The sequence below is a fragment of the Biomphalaria glabrata genome, chromosome 1, assembly GCF_947242115.1.
Source record: "Biomphalaria glabrata chromosome 1, xgBioGlab47.1, whole genome shotgun sequence".
NCBI classification, from domain to species: Eukaryota; Metazoa; Mollusca; class Gastropoda; family Planorbidae; genus Biomphalaria; species Biomphalaria glabrata.
In genome coordinates this window covers 89,079,309-89,106,272 of record NC_074711.1, presented here as the reverse complement: position 1 = coordinate 89,106,272, position 26,964 = coordinate 89,079,309, and the positions used below count along the sequence as shown (strand labels likewise).

At 39.4% G+C, this 26,964-nt stretch overlaps 1 protein-coding gene across 9 annotated transcripts in view; it reads right to left on the bottom strand.

Moving 5' to 3' along the window:
* Nucleotides 1-26,964, bottom strand: part of LOC106073993 (neuronal acetylcholine receptor subunit alpha-10-like) — a 204,246-nt gene that overhangs the window by 31,452 nt on the left and 145,830 nt on the right. For 6 of the 9 annotated variants that reach the window (XM_056018433.1, XM_056018430.1, XM_056018431.1 and 3 more), the window contains one exon: nucleotides 5,395-5,669. In XM_056018433.1, the coding sequence (XP_055874408.1) occupies nucleotides 5,395-5,669 (275 nt within the window). Of the gene's footprint in view, nucleotides 1-5,394; nucleotides 5,670-5,725; nucleotides 5,992-26,964 lie in introns of those variants that run through there. The other 3 variants (XM_056018438.1, XM_056018437.1, XM_056018439.1) reach the window with 2 other exon arrangements.

Here is a 26,964-nt window from a genome sequence, read left to right as displayed (position 1 = left end):
CTCTACGGCTACTATCTTAGCTCACTACTATGTGAGTCACTACTATGACTCACAGTTTATTGACCAATGCTTAAATCCACTTGTTACACCACTTATATTAGAAGATCCCTTCTGTTTTGCTGATGAATACAATCATTTTTTTTTATTAGCACCAAGATAACACAATCTCTTGTTCTCTTTACAGGAAGGAGAGAACAATCTTTAGCACAATCCCTAGCACATATCTAGCACAGTCTATAGCTCATTACACATACAGATGACTACGTTGTCTGATCTTTGGCTTGAAAAATCCATTACATACAGAGCATGAGAAGTTTTCTCTGCTAAACTTGAATTCAGTGGTGGACTGGGTATAAAAATTGGCCTGGGCATTTCCATACCATCCGGCCCATAAATTTTAGGCCTATATTATATCATGGACATCCAGTTCTAGGTTTGCCTGTCCTCAAAATCATTATGTTAAATTTGATAATGTATCGATAGCTGTAGGCCTACACGTGCTTTCAGTAAACACTATGTCCTTATAAGGAATAAAGTCTTTATATTGCTTTTTAATCGCAAAGTGTAAAGGCCCTAAAAGGATGAAGCTCTACGGATGTAGGCTATTACATTATCGCGTAAAATATTTTAGATTAAATTAGTAGAGTCTTAGTAGAGTCTGTAAAATTTATTTTCTTTAAATACTTCGCTCAGAGGCCCCGTCCTCTGAAAAAGGAATAGGCCTATTATAAAACATTTAACAATTTAATAGTGGCATCCACGCGGCCCAAATCTTATAAAAAGAAGATGCTTACTGTGGTCCTACCGGCCCATTTAGATACCGGCCCACCGGGCATTTGCCTAAATGCCCATATAGCCAGTCCCCCCCTGCTTGAATTCCTAAAACTATGTCTTGTATATATTACGTCTTAAAGTTCAGACGTAACTTCAAAACATAAGGCATTCCATGTCCTAGGCTTAGGTCCTCCCGCGTCGTGCGGTAAGAAGGGCTTTAGATGATTGGAAGACCTAGGCGAAGTGAATTAGGTGAAAAATAAAACTGAAAAGACGGAAAATTAAAATTACGCAATGATTTAAAAGTTTCTGCATCTAAATCAACAAACCAAATAAATACATATAGCACGATTCCCGCATCGTTTCGAGTGGCATCTTGAATCACAGTAGAGCCTTAGAGCTAGGCTAGCAGACGAGTCATAGAGATCTGCTGTTTGAGATTTGATCCAAGCTTCAAAATTATTTTCTCAAATTTTTTTTGGAGTCCCTGAGAGGCCCCCACCAATCGGAGACCTTAGTCTGCCTATGCCTAAGGCTGGCCCTGCGGCAAGCTCTCTCCACAGTGATCGGTCAAAAGTGACATCACAGACTCTTCCCAGCTAGAACCAACGAATTTTTGTTCTTCCTAGAAGCTGTGACCCTAAATTAAAGGGGGACTACCCTGTTTTGTTTTTCTATTTTTGACCGCCGTGTTACTGTTGTCTTTGGGGCACGTGTTTCGTCTTGTCCCGCCAATCTCCGACAACATTCGGTCACCACTTCACTTAGCGGGCGAGTACCCTTGCGGTACAAGATTTCTCTGTTGCTGGCATGATGTCGGTATGTTATTCCTAGAACCATTTTTAGCCATTGCTGCAAAGCTATGTTCAGCCTCTTTTCGAACTTTTATGATTTTTTTTGCATAGATATAACGCATCTTTTACACTATAAACACGCTCAGTGTGCTTAGGTTCAAATCTTTTTTGTGGACTCGTGACGTAAGGGCCTTTAGGCGCTCAGCAAACACAACTCTGCTCGAGACGGAATTCGAGTCCTCTTGGTATAAAGCCTAGCAGTTTACCTCTCAACCACACAGCCCACACAATATAAATGAGTTCCTCTCGTACACTGGCCACCATTTTGACTACCATTGTACTGAGTATGTGTACTGGCCACCATTTTGACTACCATTGTACTGAGTATGTGTACTGGCCACCATTTTGACTACCATTGTACTGAGTATGTGTACTGGCCACCATTTTGACTACCATTGTACTGAGTATGTGTACTGGCCACCATTTTGACTACCATTGTACTGAGTATGTGTACTGGCCACCATTTTGACTACCATTGTACTGAGTATGTGTACTGGCCACCATTTTGACTACCATTGTACTGAGTATGTGTTCTGGCCACCATTTTGACTACCATTGTACTGAGTATGTGTTCTGACCACCATTTTGACTACCATTGTACTGAGTATGTGTACCTCGGTCTCCAGCTCATTGTTCAGTCATGTGTTAATCTTGTGATGACGTGATGAAGAGATACCGCTATTCTATTAGACCAGCGGTTCTCAATCTTTTATGCTCGGCGACCCCTTTTTACAATCCACCACTCTGCCGCGACCCTCCCCCCACAGCAATATATATAGACAATAACAATCCATTTTTTCGATGGTCTTTGGCGACCCCTGGCAAATCGTCAATCGACCCCCAAGGGGGTCGCGACCCACAGGTTGAGAACCCCTGTATTATGCCAACAGCTGTACTAGGGCCGGCTTTAGACATAGACAAACTAGGCAGCCAAATAGGGCCTTCTATTGGTAGGGACCTCGCACAGGACTCAGATTAAAATTGTGAAACATGGAACTCATCTCAAACATTACAGAACTCTATGGCTCTGTGTCTATCTATATATTATAGCTTTTATACAGCGCTACTTTCATGCTTATAGCATGCTCAGAGCGCTTTTGGTCCAATCTCATTTGTGGACCAGTGGGGGGGGGGGTATCTAGGAGTTGGTTTTCCGTGCTGCCTTTAGGCGCTCAGTAAACACAACTCCGCCCGAGTCGGGTGTCGAACCTCAAGCCCCCTTCTAGGTAGCCAAGCCACGCCAAGTTCAAGCGCCTCTCGACCACGCTTCCCACGTCTATGTCTACTAGCCTAGCTCTATGTCTCTACTGCGATTCAAGTTTTATTCGGGAATGTTTAGACCTATTTGTTAGAAGACCATTATTTCTTTCTTTAGGTGAAATGTCAAAAAGTTCTAATAAAACTTAACTATTATAAACAACTGGAATTAGTGGGGAAGGCCATAGGCGGGCTTTTCATGAATAAATTAACAGATTTTAATGTGACCCTTCAACTTACTTCAAGTAAAGCTTTTTAGTGGGCTTAGAGTTTGGAGTGAAAGACGTTGACCCTAAACTAAAATGATAGCAGACGACTTTAATGTATACTGTTATGGCACGATTAGGAATTAGTTATTTGTTTCGGAAATAGGGGGAAGTTTTTACTTAGTGACGATGACGTAATAGTTTTTAAAAAAGTCAGAACGAAATATAAGTCGACATAAAACAAGACGCTTTCTTAACAACGTAGAAAGATAAAGCATTTATAGACGGTTAGAAGTAGGTCACATTCGACGGTTCCCTTCATGATAAGTAAACGTGTTTGATGTTCACCAGCTGAGTCGACTATATATATTGATTGTTCGGCCTTTCGCCGGTGTTATCGGTTTCTGCATTCAGTGTTACCTCCGGTTGGGTTTCTTTTCATTTGACACCGCGGAAGAGATTAACAATGGACATGTTTTTTTGTTTTTTTTTAAAGAAAAGTTTATGACAGCAAGATGAATGCCAATAAACGGATCAATTACACCCAGTTTCACATGAAAGAATCTCTGAATAGATCAATGAACCAATAATTAAATCAATGAATGAATGAATGCATTTATCAATTTAGGCTATCTGTCTGTCTGTCTATCTATCTATCTATCTATCTATCTATCTATCTATCTATCTATCTATCTATCTATCTATCTATCTACCTATCTATCTACCTATCTATCTATCTACCTATATGTCTGTATATCTTGATCTGTTTTTTTTGTCTGCCTGTTTCTCTCTCTTTCTCTCTCTCTCTCTCTCTCTCTCTTTTCTCTCTCTCTTTCTCTCTCTCTCTCTCTCTCTCTCCTTTTTCTGAATCGTCAAGAACTACAGAATCGTTATGACTACAATGATTATTAATTCTATGACCAGGTCATGCAACAAAATTCGACACATCTAATTTAACAATATTGAATGTTTCGATTATAATATAATCCAGGAAAATTAAATCATTGAAACTTTTATTGTTTCCTCCCCTTGCCCGTTTCCTACACGGAGTTGTTCCCCCTCACCATTTTGATTTCCGAACAAAAACAGCACACAGCAATGATCACGTCCTCTGCCAAAAATCGCTCAGTCGCAATGGACAACTACGCCGAGAGTTTCGTGTCAGTAAGAAGGTCCGCCACCGGAAAGGTGGGGGGGGGGGGGGGCGAGACCTAAGAAAACAGGACTTAAGCTCGTGGTCCCAAAGTAGGGGGGGGGGACAATAGAAAGTTTAGTTTTTTACGCTTTAAAAAAATATGTTTACGTATTTGAAAGGTTTTTATTTTTGCTACTTTGGGAATGCAGAGGGGCCCACATTAACCAAGTTGTCACTGTAAACTACGCGGCCGCAGTGGGCCCCGCACTTTCATAGGCCCCGACTAATTCTATGTGTAAATTATCAAATTAAACCATTATAACTTAGAAAAAACAACAGAGTTTCCGCAGTCTCCTAATTTTTCAGGGCCTCCACAAAAAGACAAATTTGTCCTTTTGGGGGTGCCAATTGTACGCGCGATAAAAAAAAAACACCTATATTTTCAGCTTTTATTAAATAAAAATTTATTGCAAAAACGAATGTATTTTCTAATACAAAATCTTAAATTTTGACAATTTGCTTTTCCCTACCCAGACTGGGCCCCACGCAATCCGTTTCGCATAGGGCACCGCAGTTGTTAGGGCCGACCCTGCCAGTTATCTGGGGCCTAACTATTTCTGTGGGCGGGATTGCTGTAGATCAAGCTTCCCTTTGACACCTGGCTGCTTATGGAGCAGACGATGTAATTCTCATCTATTTCTCTGGCCGACTTCCAGAGCGTTATGTGTCCAACACAACCGCAAAAAAAACCCACAAAAAAAAAAAAACAATTAGAGCTCTGCGGATTTGGGGAGCGTTACATGTGTTTAGATTTCCTTTGTTGCAATTTTTTTTCTTAACCTTAGTAAGGGTTATATACAACCAAGCTTTTGTACTTTAACTCTTTCTCTCCTAAAAGACGATGCCAACGTTGATTTGACCCCATTAAACTATATTTTGTTTTTTTGGGATTTATAAAATTTAATTTGTGTTCTGTAAAAAGAGCATGATTTCTCCTATAATTCAATACCAACTATAACATTTTCTGATAACATACAAAAAAGTTATTGAAGTATTTTCATAACAGGATAGTGAAATACAAATGAGCAAAACGAATAATAATATCGAAACCAGAAAAAAATAATTACGGAGAGAAAGAGTTAAAAGGTGTTATATTCATTCTACTTACCATGTCTGATATCTGAACTAAAGTAATACCAAATTTGACCTCTACAGACAATGAGGCGTTGATGACTGGACGCGAGAACCTGTGGTAATTTTCTAGAAGCATCTCCATCAACCTTTGCTCGTCCGGGACCGGCCTGGCGTTCTTCACTGACCTCCGCCCTCGGCCCTGGGGCTCGTTCACAAGCTTTGCATTCCGTTCTGGCGGAGGCATAGGTGTCACCTCGCCTAAATCATCCGAAGGGTTCTCAGTCCGCACAGATGTGGTGAGCGAACCTTCTGTGGAAGAACAGAGTGTGATCAAAGCTACTTATGATTAGTGCTAGCAAACTTACCATGTCCGAGATCTGGGTCAAGGTTATCCCAAATTTAACGACAACCGTGTGTGAGGCGTTGTACACTGGCCTCGCCGCAGGGTTGTAATTCATCATCATAGCCTCAATGAGGCGAGTCTCGTCGGTTTTATCCCTGACCGCTGCTGCGGCCAGTGCGAGCCATAAGGCAATAAGAACACAGTAGAGTGAGTTGGTCATATCAGTTTCTCACTTTGACCAGAAAATTCACATATTTTTGAAGTCGGAATGACACAAGGGAAATAATACACACTTTTATAAATTACACAAGGGAGATAAAACACACTTTTATAAATTACACAAGGGAGATAAGACACACTTTTATAAATTACACAAGGGAGATAAGACACACTTTTATAAATTACACAAGGGAAATAAAACACACTTTTATAAATTACACAAGGGAGATAAAACACACTTTTATAAATTACACAAGGGAAATAAAACACAACCCATTTCAACAGATCACTTTTTGGTACTCCAAAATTTAAAATAAACAGTTTATCAAACTAATACATTGGTTTATTTATTATAATTAATATATAATTACTCATTCAATTAAGATATGTTTTTCTAATTTTGATAATAAGTGGTTAGAAAAAAGTGAAATGAGAAATGTAGTCAAAATTATAAAAATATTTAGACTATAATTGAGTTGCTAAACAATCACACATGTAATATGTTAAATTCCTCCGCATCAAACTGGATGTATGATTCTCAACCTTTCCAGCTCGGCGACCCCTCTTTTCAATCCCACACTCTGCCGCGCCCCCCCCCCTCCGCTCAGACACACAGCAATAGAAGAATAGACAAAACTTTTTCATTTTTTCGATGGTCTCTGGCGACCCCTGGCTAATCGTCAATCGACACCCAAGGGGGTCGCGACCCACAGGTTGAGAACCCCTGCTCTAGATCATACGTACCAAAGAGGCCAACAAATAGTCAGAAAGGCCCAAAAAGAGGCAAAGAAAGAAAGCCCTGAGCCTAAGGATACCCATGTTGAAAAAGCTTATTGAAAAGCACCATTAGTGAGGTTTCCTAAAAGAAAAAAAATAATACCTGTCCAACGGATATACTATAGAACAAGTACCTGTGCCGTAATTTACAACGGGTTGGAAAGGAGAGTGGAAAGAGTTAAATGAATGATGTAAATTAGAAAAGGTTAAAGGAACGCGAGAGGAAATAGTTGTAAAGCGAGAATGAAAGTCAATGAGCTCCACCCACATCCGGCCCATTGACATGCGCAGTGATGCCAGCTAAAATTTAAAAAAAAAAGCTTGATATTTTGCCAATTGAGAATAATCGATATACTGGCAATTAAAATTCCATTAATTGCATCAGCTCGAAGTCTATACGAATGTAACAAGCCTTATCCAGACTGATATTATTGATAAAATATAACTGTAAATAAAATAATTAGTATTTTATTCCTTTGACCTCTATTACCTATATTAAATCATACACAAGCATACTAGACAGAGAAAAATTAATTTATTAAATATATAATTGGAGTAGTCATGAAGTATAGTGGGCTGAGACCAACCTCCCCTTATGATAGTGGACCACTTTATTTTAAGAAATGTCCCAAGAGTTAAGTCGAAGTCTCTTGAAACGCTAGACCCTTGGACTCTTGAAAATCTACACCCTTGGACTCTTGAAACGCTAGACCCTTGGACTCTTGAAACGCTAGACCCTTGGACTCTTGAAACGCTAGACCCTTGGACTCTTGAAACGCTAGACCCTTGGACTCTTGAAACGCTAGACCCTTGGACTCTTGAAAATCTACACCCTTGGACTCTTGAAACGCTAGACCCTTGGACTCTTGAAACTCTAGACCCTTGGACTTTTGAAACTCTAGACCCTTGGACTCTTGAAACTCTAGACCCTTGGACTCTTGAAACTCTAGACCCTTGGACTCTTGAAACTCTAGTCCCTTGGACTCTTGAAACTCTAGACCCTTGGACTCTTGAAACTCTAGACCCTTGAACTCTTGAAACTCTAGACCCTTGAACTCTTGAAACTCTAGACCCTTGAACTCTTGAAACTCTAGACCCTTGGACTCTTGAAACTCTACACCCTTGAACTCTTGAAACTCTAGACCCTTGAACTCTTGAAACTCTAGACCCTTGGACTCTTGAAACTCTAGACCCTTGGACTCTTGAAACTCTAGACCCTTGGACTCTTGAAACTCTAGACCCTTGGACTCTTGAAACTCTAGACCCTTGGACTCTTGAAACTCTAGACCCATTGGACTCTTGAAACTCTAGGCCCTTGGACTCTTGAAACTCTAGACCCTTGGACTCTTGAAAATCTAGACCCTTGGACTCTTGAAAATCTAGACCCTTGGACTCTTGAAACTCTAGACCCTTGGACTCTTGAAACGCTAGACCCTTGGACTCTTGAAACTCTAGACCCTTGGACTCTTGAAACTCTAGACCAATTGGACTCTTGAAAATCTAGACCCTTGGAAGTTTCCCTCCTTGTGCCTGTCTCAGAAAACTGGGAAATATACTGTTACGATTCTCTCTCCCAATCGGGCCTTCCGTAAACACTGCTAAACACAACACAACACATCAACACATCAAGAACTTGACAACAAGAGCTCCACAATATCGGGTACTTTAATAATGAGTGAATAAGTAGATAACAGCCAATACTAGACAATTGGCATCAAACATATCAACAACTGAAATGTCACTCTGTACATCACCGTACAAAACTCTACTGTCTCTCTTTCTGGACTTGTACATCAACACATGAGGACTCGACCAAGACCGACTTCATAGCCGACTAACAGTCCCGGTCTCGACGCTCTCCGGTCTTGAACTGCCGCTTTCCTACACACTGTGTCCTCGTACACGCAGGCTTTCGATCACATGACCATAACATTGGTCATATTTGCGTGTAATCGTGTAATCATAGTACTGTCCCTTGTCCATGGCCCCGCTGACCCGAGTGATTCACGTGTGTGTCAGCTGAGCCTATAGATAACCCTTTTTCGACGCCAATAGGGTTATAACAATACTATATCCTTTTTTTTTTTTTTTTACATTTTGTTTTACCGATGGCTCGTACAGGCTAAGAGTTGAGACCGAAGGCCGAGCACACAGGGGAAACTCCCCCAATACCTCTTCCGTGAACGACATAAGCCGGGCAGGTATGTGAACAGTGACATGTTTGTTGGGGCTTTCCTTCATCCCCGCCAGTACAATGGTCCTTAGGTCCTCCAACGGGGGTTCTGTTTTGCTTTCGTATTGACTTAATAGTCCTCTCTAACCACCGCCTCCACCCGAGCGCCACATCGAGGCTGAGCACCACATCGAGGCTGAGCGCCGCACAGAGAATCATTACCCTATAACAGACTGCGCAGAGAAAAAACAAGTGAGTGTGTGTCTATCTGCCTATGTGTGCGTTTGTCTGCCCGAGTTGTGTGTGTGTGTGTGTCTGGGTGCATGTGAGTGTCGGAGTGTGTGTGTCTGACTGTGTGTGTGTCTGTGTATGTACAGTTAGAGATCCATACAGTGTTATGAAACAGTAAAGTAGCTGATTATGTTTCAGACCATCAATACCAAAGACCGTCGCGGTATGCCAAGTCATTAGAGGGTCTTCACTAAACGATCTGACGCCGCCCACATTGATTTTTCTCACAAAGATCACATTGCGAAGTACCCGCACTAGACCACCGCCCACCTTATTGCAGACGTTCGTTGGCTTGAAGCACCAAACTGCTGGTAGACAACTAAACCGTTGTATGCAAATTATATTTTAAGTTGTAAAAAAAAAAATAACTTGAATAACTTCTTCGCGAACAAAGCTACACATAACTTTTATTACAATATAAACAAATATTAACTTGAGATGAAATGAAAATAATAGAGTAGACTTTAGTAATAAAATAATATGGTATTCAGAATAACTACTAATGACTGAATAATGACTGAATGCATGACGCGTATGACGTAATCATCTTCTTTTTTTGAAGTAACGTCTGTATTATATAAGATAAGATAACTCTAACTACAAAAAAAAACACGTCTTTTCAGTCTGGCAATCTGGAGTCGTCTCCCCTAACTAAGACCACTTACGACAATGCCGCTTTTCTTGCGTCATTCACAGCCAATCGCTAGCCTCTTCCCACCGTCACCATAGAAACACACACACACACACTCACTTCATAACACTTCCTCAAAAAAAAAACAACAACTGAATGAGAGAGGGCGATATGGATATATGCGTTCTCTCACTCTTTAACAACAAAAGCTAATTCGATTTTACGATCATTTGAAATTCATCGTTATCAAACTCCAGGTGAGTAAAAGCTTGGGAAGGGGGGGGGGAGGGGGGCTCAAATCAACTCTTACGAAAGAGACTAAATCCTCGCGTTGGTGCGCAGGGTACCACGTAAAATTATCCTCCCGTTGGACTCAAGTAGGAGGCGCGGTGGCTGAGCGGTAAAGCGCTTGGCTTCCGAACCGGGGACCGGGATTCGAATCCTGGTGAAGACTGGGATTTTTTAATTTCGGGCGCCTCTGAGTCCACCCAGCTCTAATGGGTACCTGACATTAGTTAGGGAAAAGTAAAGGCGGTTGGTCGTTGTGCTGGCCACATGACACCCTTGTTAACCGTAGGCCACAGAAACAGATGAACTTTACATCATCTGCCCTATAGACCACAAGGTCTGAAAGGGGAACTTTACTTTTTTTTTTTACTGGACTCAAGTAACACTCCCTTAAGTAAAGTCGCTTAACTTAGAGACACCTACGAGCAGTAGACTTAAAAGTAAGGTAGCAACAACAGGCCTCTATAAAACATTATTACAACTACAAAAACCACAGCCTAATAAATTACTCAGAAAGACACCGAGATAAAAGGCCCATTTCTTATTACATATGCTAGGAAAAATTCGTACAAGTGCTCATTCTTCACGTCTGCCATGGAATGGAATGGGCTGCCTTAATCAGCCAGGAAAACCCACGACTTATCAGATTTTAAGTCTCTAATTAATATGCACGACAAGCGTTGAAACAATTAAAACGCAAAACAAAACAGAGCACTTCCCTTGCTAATAGGATGACTGCCTGGTCCTGCGGTACGCGCGCTGGACTGTCATCATGATGCTCCCGAGTTCTAAACCTGCCCACTTCCACTTCCCGACGTCTTGCATAGCATGAGGCATTAGGGCGCAATAATCTTCATTTTTACAGAAATTTGGCGAGTATAAAACTAAACACAGCGAGGACAAAGGAATTCAAAAAAAGTTTTAAAGTGTCTAACATAAAAAAAAAAAACTAAAAAAGTAAAAAAATAAAAAAACAATTTAAAAAAAAGAAAAGAAATAAAATAAAATAATAATTGACAAAGACCGCACCACAAACCAAGAGATTAGAGACAGGGTTACTGCAGCGATTGGACCCCATGATGACCTGCTAACTATCGTAAAAAAAAAAACGTAAGCTAAAAATCTATGGCCATATTACAAGCTCTTCGGGGCTCGCAAAGACCTTCCTTCAGGGAACAATACCAGTAAAAAAAAGAAGACTAGGCAGACAGAGAAAGCGATGGGAAGACAACATCAAAGAATGGGCGGGCCTGCCATTAAAAGAGGTTCTATCTAAGGCAAAAAACAGAGAGGAATGGAGAAAAACGGTTGACGAATCGTGCATGGTGCCCCAACAGACTAAGAGTTAAATAAGGTAAGGTAATAATTGATAACGTTTAGTATTTCATTTTAAAGCTTTTCTTTTTTTTTCTCTCATTTTCACTCTTAGAGTTGGCAAGTTCAAGAGCGAACTGTAAACAGAGTTAATAAGTTAACGAACTTTGACATTTGACCTTTGAGAAATGTTTGCCTGGAAAACGAATGTGGCGCGTTGAAGTAGGAAACGTCTGGAAAGATAAGTTGTGCCCCTTTTCCAGAAACTTCTACACACATAGACACATACGCCTTGATATAATGACCTTAAAACATTTTAAACTCTACATGTAAGTGTCATTGAAAAAAATAAATAGCAAAACCATCTTGCTTATTCCACATGCTAGGAAGAATTCGTATAAGTGATTTTTTTTTCCATGATGCCATTAGTGCATGGAACTTACTTACTTACTTAATCCTGTGTACTCCCAGGGCCGCAACCACACCTCTCCACCGAACTCGGTTCTGAGCAGCTTTCTTCATCTGCTCCCATGTCATTCCAGTACCCTCAGCTTCACTGATGACTGACCTCTTCCAGGTTTGCTTGGGTCTGCCCACTTTCCGCTTTCCTTGCGGGTTCCAGTCAAGTGCCTGCCTTGCAACATTGGTAGCTGGTTTTCGCAGGGTGTGTCCTATCCAGCTCCATTTTCGTTTTGTGATGTCTTGGGCTATGGACTTTTGTCTAGTTCTCTGCCACAAATCGATAGTAGTTATCTTTTCTGGCCACCTAATTCCTAATATCCGGCTTAGGCATCTGTTAACAAAAGTCTGGAGCTTTTCCATATTCCACATTGCATGGAACGGGGTTGCCTAAATCAGCCAGAAAAGCTAATGACTTAGAATAGTTTTCATGTCTCAATTAACATGCATGACTAAATTAACATATCGTTGCTAAAGATCCAATTATATAACAAAATGTAATCAATTGGAAATAGTATTCTTTAACAGACTTGTTTCATAAATTTCAAACATTTATCAAATATTATCAATGCGGCATCAAATAGTATTCTTTAACAGGCTTGTTTCATAAATTTCAAACATTTATCAAATATTATCAATGCGGCATCAAATCAATTATTTCTCCAGCTAATATGCTTTTATATATTCTTTAATAGTTTAAACACTGTTGCTTGATTAATAGGCATGTTGGCAATTCACCCCTATTGCTCGTTCGTTCAAAGTCACTCACTAGGAAACCTTTCCGTTGTTATAGACAGACAGACAGACAGAGTGAGTTAATAAAAGCTTTGTAAATATTATTTAAAGACATACAGCTTTAAAAAGCAATAGACAGCCATCAACAATTTATACAGCACTGTTTCACGCAGCTAGATAAGCGTATATTAAGAAATCTTTTCCTCATTTTAACTAATGATTGAAAAAATTTAAAAACTTCCATTCAGTTTTATTTAACAAACTTATTGACGGTGCACACTCAATTTCTGCGGCCACATTAAATATTAGTTACCTCGAGGAGCCCTGGGGGGGGGGGTCTATATTGACGATGTTGGGAATCACTGAACAAAATGAGAAAGTATCGGAAGAATGACATTTTCAGAAATATTTATTTGAAATAAACATCGTTCTGTTTAGCAGCCTATCGGAGATCAACAAGTTTAGACAAAACTGAACAGTCAATTGCTTGTTGAACTGAAAGATAATGTTGACTTTAAGTAAGACTGCTGGGAGTTTTAGCTTTCTTTATTTGGTTAGTGTATGTATTTGTACTAGCGTGTATGTGTTTGAGTGATTGTTTGTGAGGCGAAAAAAAAAGCGGACTTTTAAAAAAATAAAAAGAACCAATCGGTAACAACAAATACATTTGAAATGGAATAAGCGAGCTAGGGAAATTATAGATGGAGAGAGAAAGTGAAAGAAAGAGAGAGAAAGAGAGAGAGAGAGAGAGAGTGAGAAAGAGAGGGGAGAGAGAAAGAGAGAGAGAGTGAGAAAGAGAGGAGAGAGAGAGAGAAAGTGAGAGAAAGAGAGAGAGTGAGAAAGAGAGGGGGAGAGAGAAAGTGAGAGAAAAAAAGAGAGAAAGAGATAGAGGAAGAAAGAGAAAGAGAAATAGAAAGAGAGAGAGAGAGAGATAGTTAAAGAGAGATAAAAAAGTGAGAAAGAGATAGAGCGAAAGAGAGGGGGAAATGGAGATAAAAAAGAGATAGATAGATAGATTGATAGATGCATACATAATTTTGACTTATCAAATATATCGGAGAGAGAGAGAGAGAGAGAATGAGAGAGATAAAAAAGAGATAGATAGATAGATTGACAGATAGATAGATAATTTTGACTTATCAAATATATCAGGAGAGAGAGAGAGAGAGAGAGAGAGAGAGAGAGAGAGAGAGAGAAGAAAGACATGAAAGGTTGAAAATGTTCTCTAAATACAAAGAATAAATTTAATCCCCATGGAAATAAAGTTTAAAGGTAATTAGCTTCAGTCCTAATAGATTCAAAAGTCCAGCCCACCTGCGGCCAACTCCACAAATGTCCCAACTGGTCAAGTGAACAAGGAATGCCTTATTTTATTAGAACATTTCTTTTTCCTGCTAGCTGTCTTAGTTTGTCTGATTACGTCGGATGTTTTGACATTTCCAAAATGATGCACAGGTGGGCGATGATCTCCGAACATCCGGTCTCATCCTCACTCTCTGTCAACACCAAACTTTGTCACACATCCAATTTTTTTTTCAAGGAAACTTATATCAGCTTACTGTGTCTGTCTGTCTGTCTGTCTGTCTGGTAAAACGTTTGTAAACGTTATTTCTCCCATACCCAATCTCGGACCTAGCTGAAATTTGGCACCGTCTTCTCTTTTACCTGACAACACAATAATCAATAAATAAAATAAAACAATTTGGTAATTAAATATGGTGATGAATTATTTTGTTTGGTATCTCGAACAAGGAAAAGAAATTGTAATAGACTGAAGTAGTGGTATAAGCTGAATTTGTTCCCTTTATAGGTCGTCGTCTGAGGCTCAGTGAACATGAAATAGAACGAGACTATAGAAACAATCTACCAAATACATACGTTATTTCCCTTTAATCATCTAGTATTACCAAGGTTTGCCACCATCGCTGGAGCACACTAGAAGCACTTGGTACTAAATATTGTAGAAAACATCCCTTGTTTCTTTCCCTCCTAGAAAAACATCGAGCGACACCTCTGGTACATAGATCTGCTAACGGTGAACTGTTTGAGATACCCGTGTTCTTGGTCTTTATAACATAAATCAAGCTAAATACAGTCGCGGTGTATGGTTCAGTGGTCATATTCAACGGTTCAGTGATTGTATCCAGTGTGAATTGTTAGCATTGTCTGTGTAGTAGAAAGAAAAGTGAAAATGCAACGGCGCCTGGTGATTACGGATGCCCAACCTGTGACCGCGGCTGTGTATCAAAGGTTGGCCTCTTAAGTCACACAAGAAGTTGCAAAGGGAAAAGATAGTCTATCAATTTCTTGACTTTCATGTGTGGACAGTGAAACAATAGTGTTTGTATTTAAGTTTGGTTTCCTAGTGCCGGAGGTAAACACCTCGCAACCCACTTGAAATTCCTTTTTTCTTCGTTGAATGAAACCCTAGTTATTCATCTTATCTCAAGATCTTAAAAGATATTAAGCTATTTATTATACCTTTTTTTTCTCCGCATGTATGCTTTTTTTTTCGAATAACAAAATGTCGACTTTCATTTTTTGTTTTAAAAGTTTACTAACTCTTCATCGTGGAAATAAAAATGAGTTGAAAGTGGAACCTGGGCTGCTATTTCAAAAACAGTTTAAGTCAAAAAAATTCGTAGATAATTAGCCGCACAATGAAAACTCTGGTTATAATTTTCAAAGTATAATCATCTTAAAAATTAAATTTAGCTATTTTGAACACGCATTCAGCGGGAATTCCCGCACTCGACTCGAATGTTTCTTATAATTCAGTAAAAAGTTAAATAAATAAATAAATAGACTCACATGAGAATGTTTGCGCACTTTCTTAATATAGAGACTAGCTGGACTGTAATAGAAGACATTGATTGTGTGAGCTCGCTGGAAAGACTCCTTGCAATATTGAAGACTTTCAAGAGAGATATTGATTGAGAAATCATAGACTATCAGTAGCTTCTTTAAAAAGATATTGATTTTTAAAATCTTTTTATAATATTACTTTTTTTTTGCATTTGTGTATTTGTTTTTGCATTGTTTTAAATTAGCTAAGACAATTTCTGAGACTATATAAAATTTGACATACATGAGAGGAAAAGTTAAATTTTCTGGAGTATAATAAAGGTGTACCCGAAGATGAATATTGTGCCAGCAACCATTTATAACGCACATTAAACTATTGACTTTGTGAGGCTGCAATTGTGTCATCTCGACTCCTTCAGACATCATCAATGCTAATCACTAAGGCATGTAATTTTTACTATGGTATGGTATGAAAAGATGCTTATTAAAAACATACTTAGTCAACTATTTAGGGACATAAGACTCCTAATTATTGATATGAATAATGTCTTACTAATCAGCACACCGTCCTATAACTCAAACAACATCAGATTTGCGAGTAAATTTCATCGGATGTAAGTAAACACGTCGTTCTAACGCTGGGACACTATGTTAGCACTAAAATGGTAGCGTTGGCAACACTGAAGCAGTCTAAAAGCTGCTAAGAAGCGCAAAGACATCTTACGACTTCAGTATCGATGTTGGCAGCTCAGTAGCCGGATAGACACGTGAGCGTCTGAGTGTTGAAACAGTCCAAGGGAAAAATAGCGAAGAATAAAAGATAAATTGAAATACGCTATTTATAAAATTTAGCGACAATGTTCAAGTGTTAAAAGAGGTTTTCATCGTTATCTAGTTATCATAGTAAAAGGCAAAGTGGCCGAGTTGTAAAGCGCCTGGCTTCCGAGCTGGGGTCCCGGGTTCGAATCCTGGTGAAGAATTTATAATTTAGGGATTTTTAGGGCTCCTCTGAGTTCACCCAGCTCTAATTGGTACCTGACATTATTTGGGAAAAATTAAACGCGGTTGGTCTTTCTGCTGACCACATAACATCCTTGTTAACCGCCAGCCAACAGAAACAGATGACCTTTATATCATCTGCTCTATAGATCACAAGGTCTGAAAGGGGAACTTTACTAAGTTACTTAATAAAATACAGACGTTACTTCAGAAAAGAAGATGATTACGCCCAAACTGGTGTTCCTGTGTCAATCCAGCCATGCCATGTTAACCCATGACTTAAACTCTGTCAAGTCACTGGTTTTCCAGGCTGAGTTATAGTACTTGAAGACACGCCCATAAATAGCTTGCATCCGGTATACATAATATGGAAGTATTTATAAGCCAAGTATGATCTCAACATATTGTTATAAACCTGGTGGTGGCACAGATGGGGGTAGTGGTGTGATGTAGTCAGCCGACGCAAATCGCCCCAGGCCAGCGCTAGACGAGCGGTCAACCGTGACGAGTTACGACGGTCAGCCGAGTCGTGTGTCAACAGGATGGTTCTGGAAGGATCGACGTCGTGAACAGAGCTCAGTAGCGTCACGAGAGTTGTAGTCATCTGACCACCTAGAAACGTCGAGCGGCGTTCTGTCCGGTTCTAAAGAGCGGCGGTGTCGCAGTCTAGACGGTTCACGACAGAAGGTTCACGGCAGGGGTTCAGAGCCCGGTTCACTACAGTCCGGTCGACTACAGCACAGTTCAGCGGTGTGGTTCTGTACGGAGCATTACGACGGTTCAGTGCGGAGTACTGTCAAGTACAGTTGAGACGACTGGCGTCTTGATCTTGGTTTGCGATCGAGTCCGACAAAACGAGCCTAGTGTGTGAAGTCAGTCCTGAACTGTTGAACCCAGTGCAAGCCCGGAACGAGACGGAGAGGCCAGTGCAAGAGTTGATACGGCGGTACGGTGTTATCGGAGAGATATTTGTACAGTGTACGTGTTGCCAATTGTACAGTATTGGCTGTTATTTATTCAACTATTAAAGTGTTACGTTACTTTGGAGCCCTGAGTTGTCAAGTTCTTTAAGTTGGTGGTGTATGGTGCAGTTTGCAGAGAGCCTGGATAGTGAGATTCGTAACAATATTTTAGCACTATAGAATCAAACTTCTACGCTCCCTAGCGTGTAGCACAAAGTCATTGTTATTTTATAGTTGGCAACGGGGGATCTCTCAATATGGCGTCTATTTATCAGAAAATCTTTTACAATCATCCTTTTTTTTTTTTCATTATTTTACGTTTTTCTTATGGGTTCCATTATATCGACACTGTATTTCTTCCTTTTTATTCTCTTTTTTTTTTATAGGGAACATGGGACGAACAATAAACTGAGTGCAAATGTTAAAAAACATGAAATATAATTGATTCGTTTTATTTTAAGATCTATCTTGTTGACCCAGATACTGAGCTAGTAAGATAGGAAATAGATCTTCCTGGCTAGACGCACAACAATCGTGGCCTCAGCCAATAAACTCTGTAATCCGATTATTGGCCTTTTTTTTTGGGGGGAGGGGGGGTCTTCTAGCAGACTTGAGAAGTTGGAAAGGTCATTTACATAAAGCAGAAAGCAGTTGGTCAGTACACAATACTTACTTCCCCTAGTTGACCAGCTTTCGTTTATGCATGCTGGACTTGAAAGGGATTGCTGACCACCGCCAGTGGTCTTGACTTCTTCAGTTGATTTTTTTTTGTTGAGACCTTTTGGGTTGGTCGGGACAAAGTTAGTATCGCACATGAATATACATAGACAGAAAGCAAGCATGAAGACCTGGGGGACGTTATAGTATGTGATGACCTGAGGGACGTTATAGTATGTGATGACCTGAGGGACGTTATAGTATGTGATGACCTGAGGGACGTTATAGTATGTGATGACCTGGGGGACGTTATAGTATGTGATGACCTGGGGGACGTTATAGTATGAGATGACCTGGGGGACGTTATAGTATGTGATGACCTGGGGGACGTTATAGTATGAGATGACCTGAGGGACGTTATAGTATGTGATGACCTGAGGGACGTTATAGTATGTGATGACCTGAGGGACGTTATAGTATGTGATGACCTGAGGGACGTTATAGTATGTGATGACCTGAGGGACGTTATAGTATGTGATGACCTGAGGGACGTTATAGTATGTGATGACCTGAGGGACGTTATAGTATGTGATGACCTGGGGGACGTTATAGTATGTGATGACCTGAGGCGGCGTGGATGACGAGGTTGGATGCAACTGTCAGTTCCCAATCGAAATAAACATTTATTTTAACCGCGTTGTTTTTGTTTTGAAAACGACTGAGTTAGAGAAGTTAGAGAAGTTAGTTAGAGAAGTTAGAGAAGTTGGTTAGAGAAGTTAGTTAGAGAAGTTAGAGAAGTTAGTTAGAGAAGTTAGTTAGAGAAGTTACAGAAGTTAGTTAGAGAAGTTAGAGAAGTTAGTTAAAGGAATTAGAGAAGTTAATTAGAGAAGTAAGTTAGAGAAGTTAATTAGAGAAGTTAGAAAAGTTAGTTAAAGAAATTAGAGAAGTTAGAGAAGTTAATTAGAGAAGTTAGAGAAGTTAATTAGAGAAGTTAGAAAAGCTAGTTAAAGAAATTAGAGAAGTTAGAGAAGTTAATTAGAGAAGTTAGAAAAGCTAGTTAAAAAAATTAGAGAAGTTAGAGAAGTTAATTAGAGAAGTTAGAAAAGCTAGTTAAAGAAATTAGAGAAGTTAGAAAAGTTAGTTACAGAAATTAGAGAAGTTAGAGAAGTTGGAGAAGTTAGTTAGAGAAGTTGGAGAAGTTAGTTAGAGAAGTTAGTTAGAGAAGTTGAAGTTAGAGAAGTCAGTTAGAGAAGTGGGAGCTGGCTTAGAATGTTTGGTTTGTTTGTAAATTGTTTTTCATGTTACGGATGTTCCTTCTTAGTCCAAACCTCCCGCTGGAAACGGGGTATGGCCGCGGGCAGGGGTTGAACCCGGGACCATTGAGAAATCCGAACGACACTCCAGCGCGCAAACCGCACGACTACGCAGACAGAATGTTTGGTGAGTTTCATAAAGATCTACGAGCAGACGGTGTAAAAATTATGTTCCTTTGGCCCACGTATAATGAGGGAGTAATGTGGCCAGCAGAATAACAACCGCCCTTACCTTTCCCCAACTAATGGTACCTATTCGAGCTGGGTAGACTCTGAGGCGCACAAAGGATCTGGAAATCAAAAAAAAAAAAACAGTCTTCACCCGGATTCGATCCCGAGAGCCCCAGTTTCGGAAGCTAAACGCTTTTCCACTCAGCCACCGTGAGTTAAGTAGATTTTTTAAAATTATAATTATAGCTTTTTATATAGCGCAACTTTCATGCTTATAATATTTCCAAACTAAAAATATTTAATTTTAATAAAACGTTCATTGAAAAAAAATGTCGCTGCAGAAGTTTAATTCCTATTCACTGGATACAAAATATTTCTGACTTAACTCTTTCTCTCCTAACTGACGATACCAACGTTGATTCCATCAGAATGTGGTAAATAATTATGGAGAGAAAGAGTTAATATGTATATAATACTATATATTACTAGGGACAGAATTTTAAAGAAAACAGTGAAAATTCAAAGTCACTCACTGGGAAACCTTTCCGTTGTTATCGACAGACAGACAGACAGACAGACAGACAGACAGACAGACAGACAGACAGAGTGAGTTAATAAAAGCTTTGTAAATATTGTATAAAGACATACATCTTTAAAAGCAATAGACAGCCATCAAGAATTTATACAGCACTGTTTCACGCAGCTAGATGAGATAAGGGTATAATTTAAAAAAACAACTTTTCCCCATTTCAGCAACTAACGATTGAGAAAAAATGTAAAAACTGTTCCATTCAGTTTTATTCACCAAACTTATTGACGGTTGCACACTCAATTTGTTGCCTGATGTCAGGCTGAACAAATAAACAATTATCCTTGTCTAGAGACCAGACTTGATCGAGGTTTGTCCTTAAGTGCTTTTATTCATCTTAAGAACTACAAACTTCAGATGATGTTTGTATTGTTTCGTTTGTTGAATTTTTTTTTTTAAGAATCGCGCTACATTTATTCTAAGGCAACTAATGACGTTTCATTCCTGATGTCAGTTTTGTCACCCTTTTGAAATTGTCATGTAGAGTTGTGCTTAGCACTTGAAACCCTAAGGCCAGCAAAAGCGAGCAAGAGTTACCTTCTACCGGCCTGAATGAACGGCGCACACCTCGCATAGTCCAGTCTGTCTGACCGGGGGGGGGGGAAGGGTGAGACTCGGGGTTAAACTTTGAGTTTGGTTTTGCTTTCACATCGGGTGGACACGGACACTCCGGACTCGAGGACTTTCACCAAACATGTGTCTAGTATCAAATTAAGACGGGGGGAGGCGGTGGCTGAGTGATTAAGCGCTTGGCTTTCAAACTTGAGGTCCTGGGTTCGAATCTCGGTGAACACTGGTACTTTGAATTTGGGGATTTTAAGGGCGCCCCCGAGTCAGCCCAACTCTAATGGGTACTTGACTTTAGTTGGGGCAAGTAAAGGCGGTTGGTCTTTAAGCTGGCCACATGTCACCCTGCTCGTTAACAGTTGGCCAAAGAAACAGATGACCTTAACATCACCTGCCCTATAGACCCTCAGGCCTGAAAGGAAAACTATAACAAATGAATAAGCCAGGGCTGGGTTTCAGAAGACAAAAAGAAACAGTCGCAGCACATTTTTAGCACTTCAAAGAATTTGGTGAAATCGGATTTTGGATAGTACTTTTCAGTTTTTAATTCTCAACGTGACAGACCAGACAAATCTAATTATAGCTTTTCCTTTTTTTTTGTTTGTGGGACATCATAAGGTCCTCAGGGCTTGCAAAAAGACCTTTCTTCAGGGAACAGTACCAGGAAAAAGAAGAAGAGGCAGATAGAGAAAGCGATGGGAAGAAAACATAGAAGAATGGACAGGCCTGTAATTGACAGAAATTGTATCTAGAAAGAAAAGAATGGAGAAAGACGGTCAATAGATCACATGTGGTGCCCCAATGGTTCAACAAAATAAAGCATGAAGGTGAAGCTAGATTTTTAAGTTTTAGATGTTCCTTCAGAAATGAAGATAATTCTATTCTAGGCCAAGTCTTCTACAGGGATCGCTAGGAGGTGGGGTTTGAACATCATTATATAGACACTCCGCAAAAGTAAAATTCCCCTTTCAGATCTTGTGGTCTATAGGGCAGATGATGTCAAGGTCATCAGTTTCTGTGGCCCACGGTTAACGAGGGTGTCATGTGGCCAGCACAACGACCAACCGCCTTTACTTTTCCCCAACTTATGTCAGGTACCCATTAGAGCTGGGGTGGACTCAGAGGCGCCCGAAGATCCCCAAATTAAAAATCCCAGTCTTCACCAGGATTCGAACCCTGCACACACCGGTTGGGAAGCCAAGCACTTTATCGCTCAGCCACCTCGCCTCCCAAGACAGTCCTTCGCTCATGCTCATCCGAAATGGTCAGACATGCAGAGGATTTATCAAGCGGCGACATCGTCCTGCTTTGTGATTTTGTTTTCTCTATTCAGATCAATCATTGAGTGAACAGTAAAAAGAAATCAATACCTCCGAACCCCTTTACGCAACGACACACACACATATATATATATATACACACACACACACTCAAACACACACACACACACACTCAAACACACACAAACGCCAACACAGAGAGACTGAGGATTAAGTGAGCCCAAAAACAAAGAGCGTACGTGATGGCAACATGACTGACCAGATCTATGTTTACTGTTGATGAAATGTCCTATCGATTGAGTGGTCAACTACTGGACAGTGTTACATCTTAACACGATGCTTGCTCGTCTAGGACGCTGACCACTGACCCCGGCATTCAACACCGATGAATATAATTACAGGGAATGTCCATTTCTAACTGATCGTGATAACAGAGAAATGTGCAGGCTAATGATAATTAAGTCTCGTGATCATCAGAGACACTTTTGAAGTACATCTGTGTTTTTGCTGCCGATTTATTTATTTATATTTTATTGAAGGTTTGAAGTAAGCTGAAGGTGTGTGTGTCTTTATGGTATCTAAACACTATCATTAGTTAAAAGTGTTCCATTTTCATTTTGATCATCACAGAATTTTTCTAATGAGTTTTAAACATTTTACGATACGAATCAGCCAGGAAACCCAACGTTATTGCAGAATTTAACCATGTCTGCGAATACTGAAAAATTAATTTCCCTTGCTGGTATAAAAAAAACGTAATTACCAGTAATTAATTTTTTTTTTAAATTTTTAATTCATGTCTTGTCTATGCTAATGAAGTTTCAACTTGATCCGAGAAATGGTGTGAGAGAAATAACGTGTACAAACTTTTGACTGACAGGAAGACAGACTGACAAACAGACAGAGTTACTTGGTATAAGCTTTGTAAACATGTAGACATTGCTTAAAAAGCTTTAAATCGTTTAGATTTCTGTATAAGTTTGTAAAATAATCACAACACTAGCAACCAAATTTATATCATTTTTTGGCTTGTGTTAGCGACACAAAATAGATATAAACTAGCTCCATAACATAGAAATATATCATACTAAGAAAAAAAATTAGACAAAAAAGAAGGAGGTATAGGCTTACAAGACATTCACACAAAAATTTGTAGGGAAAGTAGTAAGGTCTCCCAATAACTTCCCCTTAGTATTATATTATTTTGGACTTAGACTAAACAAACTCCTCCCCATTCAAAACAACACACCCATCGTTTTGGTAACCATACACATCCATTCTATAGATCACTCACAAGACACCTACCCAGCAATGAAAACGTAACACACCACGACTCAAAAACAATATACACTATACTCAGAGACAAGTTGAAAGAAAACCTAGAAGTTAGAATAAAGTGGGTCAGGGAGTTAGGGGTTAAACCAACCAACTGGACAGACACATTCACGCATTTACACAACAAATACATAACACCCAAAGCACGAGAAGTGGCCTACAGATTACTCTTCGGGATGACCCCAATAAAAGGAAGACTCTCAACTACAACAGGGTCCAAATATACCTGTGTAATTTGTAAAAAAGAAAACCAAAACCCAGAGAAACACTTATTTAGTGAATGTGAGCTGGTTGAGGAAGCAAAAAAAACTTTAGAAGATATTATTGACGCAAACAGTCAAACCTGTGCAAATGTAAATACTTCTATTTTCTTTAATAAAGTATCTAAAGCCATAAATAAAAAACTAAGAGACATCAATGTAATTATTTTATCAGAATATAGAAACCTTATTTGGAATACATACCTACAAATTGTCTACCATAATATAGTACCTAGTGTAGTGTTATTAGATCACATTTTTAAGAAAATTATTGAACGCAAAGTGAAACAATATAGCGCTACATAAAAATACCAAGATTGTCCATTAACTTAAAGAAAAGGGAATATATATATGAATATGTGTATGCGAGTGTGTATGTGTGTTTATAGATATATATCCCAAATGATCCTTTTTATACATTTAAAGACCCTGTAACCATATAATTAAAAAGCTAGTACTCCAAATTAAAAAAAATTGACAAGGGTTAAGACAATTCAAGACAGTACACAATCACTAAGGCCACGCCTTGACCTTGTGACTGTAGAGACTTAAACCAAAGTTTTGATCTACAAAGACGAGCGAGTTAGGTAGGAGAAAACGAGAGATCTCATTCGATTAAAACAGAGAACCATATCGAAATGGAACATTAGGCCGGCAAATCAAGGAACCAGGAGCGAACACGTGAAAACCCAAGAAAAGGGAAAGAAGAGTAACTCCAAGAACAAGGGCAGACCTTTACGTTTTATGTAAACACTGTTTTTCTTCTGTTGTTACTGTATTAAGAATCAGGCATGACCAGATGATATCTAAGCAAACAATTCTTTGTATAAATTTGTACTTTTTAACAATTATGTCCATAGTGACTTCTATACCCCCACTATCCGTATTGTGCATACCTGTGCAGTCTACATACAAATATATTATTTCTTACTACCTTGCAGACGTTTACAGTCTGTGCAGATATTATTTTTCTTCTGTTTTTCTAATATTGAGCATCAACATAACTTCATATCTCAACAAGCTTCTACATCAGATTGTTACTAAATTAGTATTTAGTTTCATTGTCAAAGTTTTTACTATTGTTAAAAAAAAAAATTCTCCACCACCATTGTCAATATTGCGCATGCTTGTGCAGTCTACAGAGAAAAAATATATTAAAGAGGGGAAGAGGAAAAATTAAAAAGGGGAAAAAAAAGAAGGGGAAAAATATTCAATGAAAAAAAAAGTATATATATATACATATATATATTGTTATAAACCTGTTGGTGGCACAGATGGGGGTAGTGGTGTGTGTGTAGTCAGCCGACGCAAATCGCCCCAGGCCAGCGCTAGACGAGCGGTCAATCGTGACGAGCTACGACGGTCAGCCGAGACGAGTGTCAAGTTCGAGTAGGATCGGCGTCGTGAACAGAGCTCAGAAGTGTCACGAGAGTTGTAGTCATCTGACCACCTAGAAACGTCGAGCGGCGTTCTGTCCGGTTCTAGAAGGCCAATAGGGACCCTATATAAGAGCGGAGGTGTCGCAGTCAAGACGGTTGAGAAAAGGGGCTCAATACAGCAAGGTTCACGAGAGAAGGTTCACGACAGGGGTTCAGAGCCCGGTTCACTACAGTCCGGTCGACTACGGCACAGTTCAGTGAGGTTCAGCGGTGTGGTTCTGTACGGAGCATTACGACGGTTCAGTGCGGAGTACTATCAAGTACAGTTGAGACGAACGGCGTCTTGATCTTGGTCTGCTATCGAGTCCGACACAACGAGCCTAGTGTGTGAAGTCAGTCCTGAACTGTTGAACCCAGTGCAAGCCCGGAACGAGACGGAGAGGCCAGTGCAAGACTTGATACGGCGGTACGGTGTTATCGTAGAGATATTTGTACAGTGTACGTGTTGCCAATTGTACAGTACTGGCTGTTATTTTTTCAACTATTAAAGTGTTACGTTACTTTGGAGCCCAGAGTTGTCAAGCTCTTTAAGTTGGTGGTGTATGGTGCAGTTTGCAGAGAGCCTGGATAGTGAGATTCGTAACAATATATATATATATAGATATATAGATACATATAAAATAACTTTTAGTACGACTGTAATTGGTCCCTGTGACCAAAAAAAAAAAGCCACAGAGAAATTGTTTCTGAACAGAAACTCCCGATATACTGACTCTAGCAGACAGGATTTCCACCTTGATGATGAGGAAGTAGTTTTCCAAATCTCAAGGGAGGAAATCAAAAATTGTCATTAAAAGAAAAGAAAGAAACAATATAAATGTTTAAATGCCTATGTTCGCATAAGTGTGTACACACATAGATGTGTATGCACGTTTGATAGAAGTTAATATAAAGAACTGGGGTATTGTAGCAAAGCACAAAGGAAACAATGTAGACAAAGTGGAAAACAAATGTGACTACGATGTTTAAAATGTTTTAATATCATTTAAGTTTCTACTTTCACTCTTTGATTGTTTCTATTTAATTACCTATTGTTGACATTCTCACCACATATATTGTAAGAACCTTAAATTTCAAAAATATTCATTATATGCTATTGGAAAAAAACAACGCCATATACAAAGCAATTTAAATCGTTAAAATATTATGACAACCTAAATGTAACTATATGCATTGCTATGTTTTGCAATCATTGTACTTTAAAATGTAACTGCTTAATTTGTACGCTTACTAATAAAATATGCACCTTTATTTAAAAAAAAAAAAAAAAAAAAAAAAAAAGCCCAATAAAGAGGCCAATAGCCAAAAAAAAAGAGGCTATGCCCAAAAAAGAGGCAAAGAAAGGAGGCAAAGAAAAGAGGCAAAGGCCCAAGGATTCCTAGGATGTAAACAGCTCGACAACTGAAGTCAAAAGCTAAAAAGCTGAGGTATCCTTAAAAAAAATAAAAAATTTAGAAGTTCTTTATTTATGTCTAGATCTTGTTGCTATATTTTCGAACAGCATGTTATTTGGAGTCTCTTATTGATTACTGTTGACCGGACAAGAAAAAAAGCCACAGACTGACCGGGGTTACAGCTACTTATAACACAATCAAGGAAAACTTCCATCTGTGACGATGTACTTATCGAGTGAATATCTGGTGCTTAGACAGGAAGACGTGGAGAGTATAGTAAAATGAGGGAGACGTGGAGAGTATAGTAAAATACTTACGTTGGTTGCGATGAGGGGAGGGAAGAGGTGAGAGGCAGTGTTCACCAAAGGGAGGACCATAAAGTCACGATGACATATATCCCCACCCAAGGCGCACACAGACACACTTTTTTCCTTTCCACAGAATAGCTAATACACTGTGATAAAAACACACAACCAAATTCTTTAAAGCAGTTAAGGGCAAACTACGGACCGTGGGCCAACTCCGACCCCCCCCCCCTCCGGTAAGGTTTAATCCAGACCACCAAATGTTTTGAAATAATTAAAGAAGTAAAAATTTCATTCA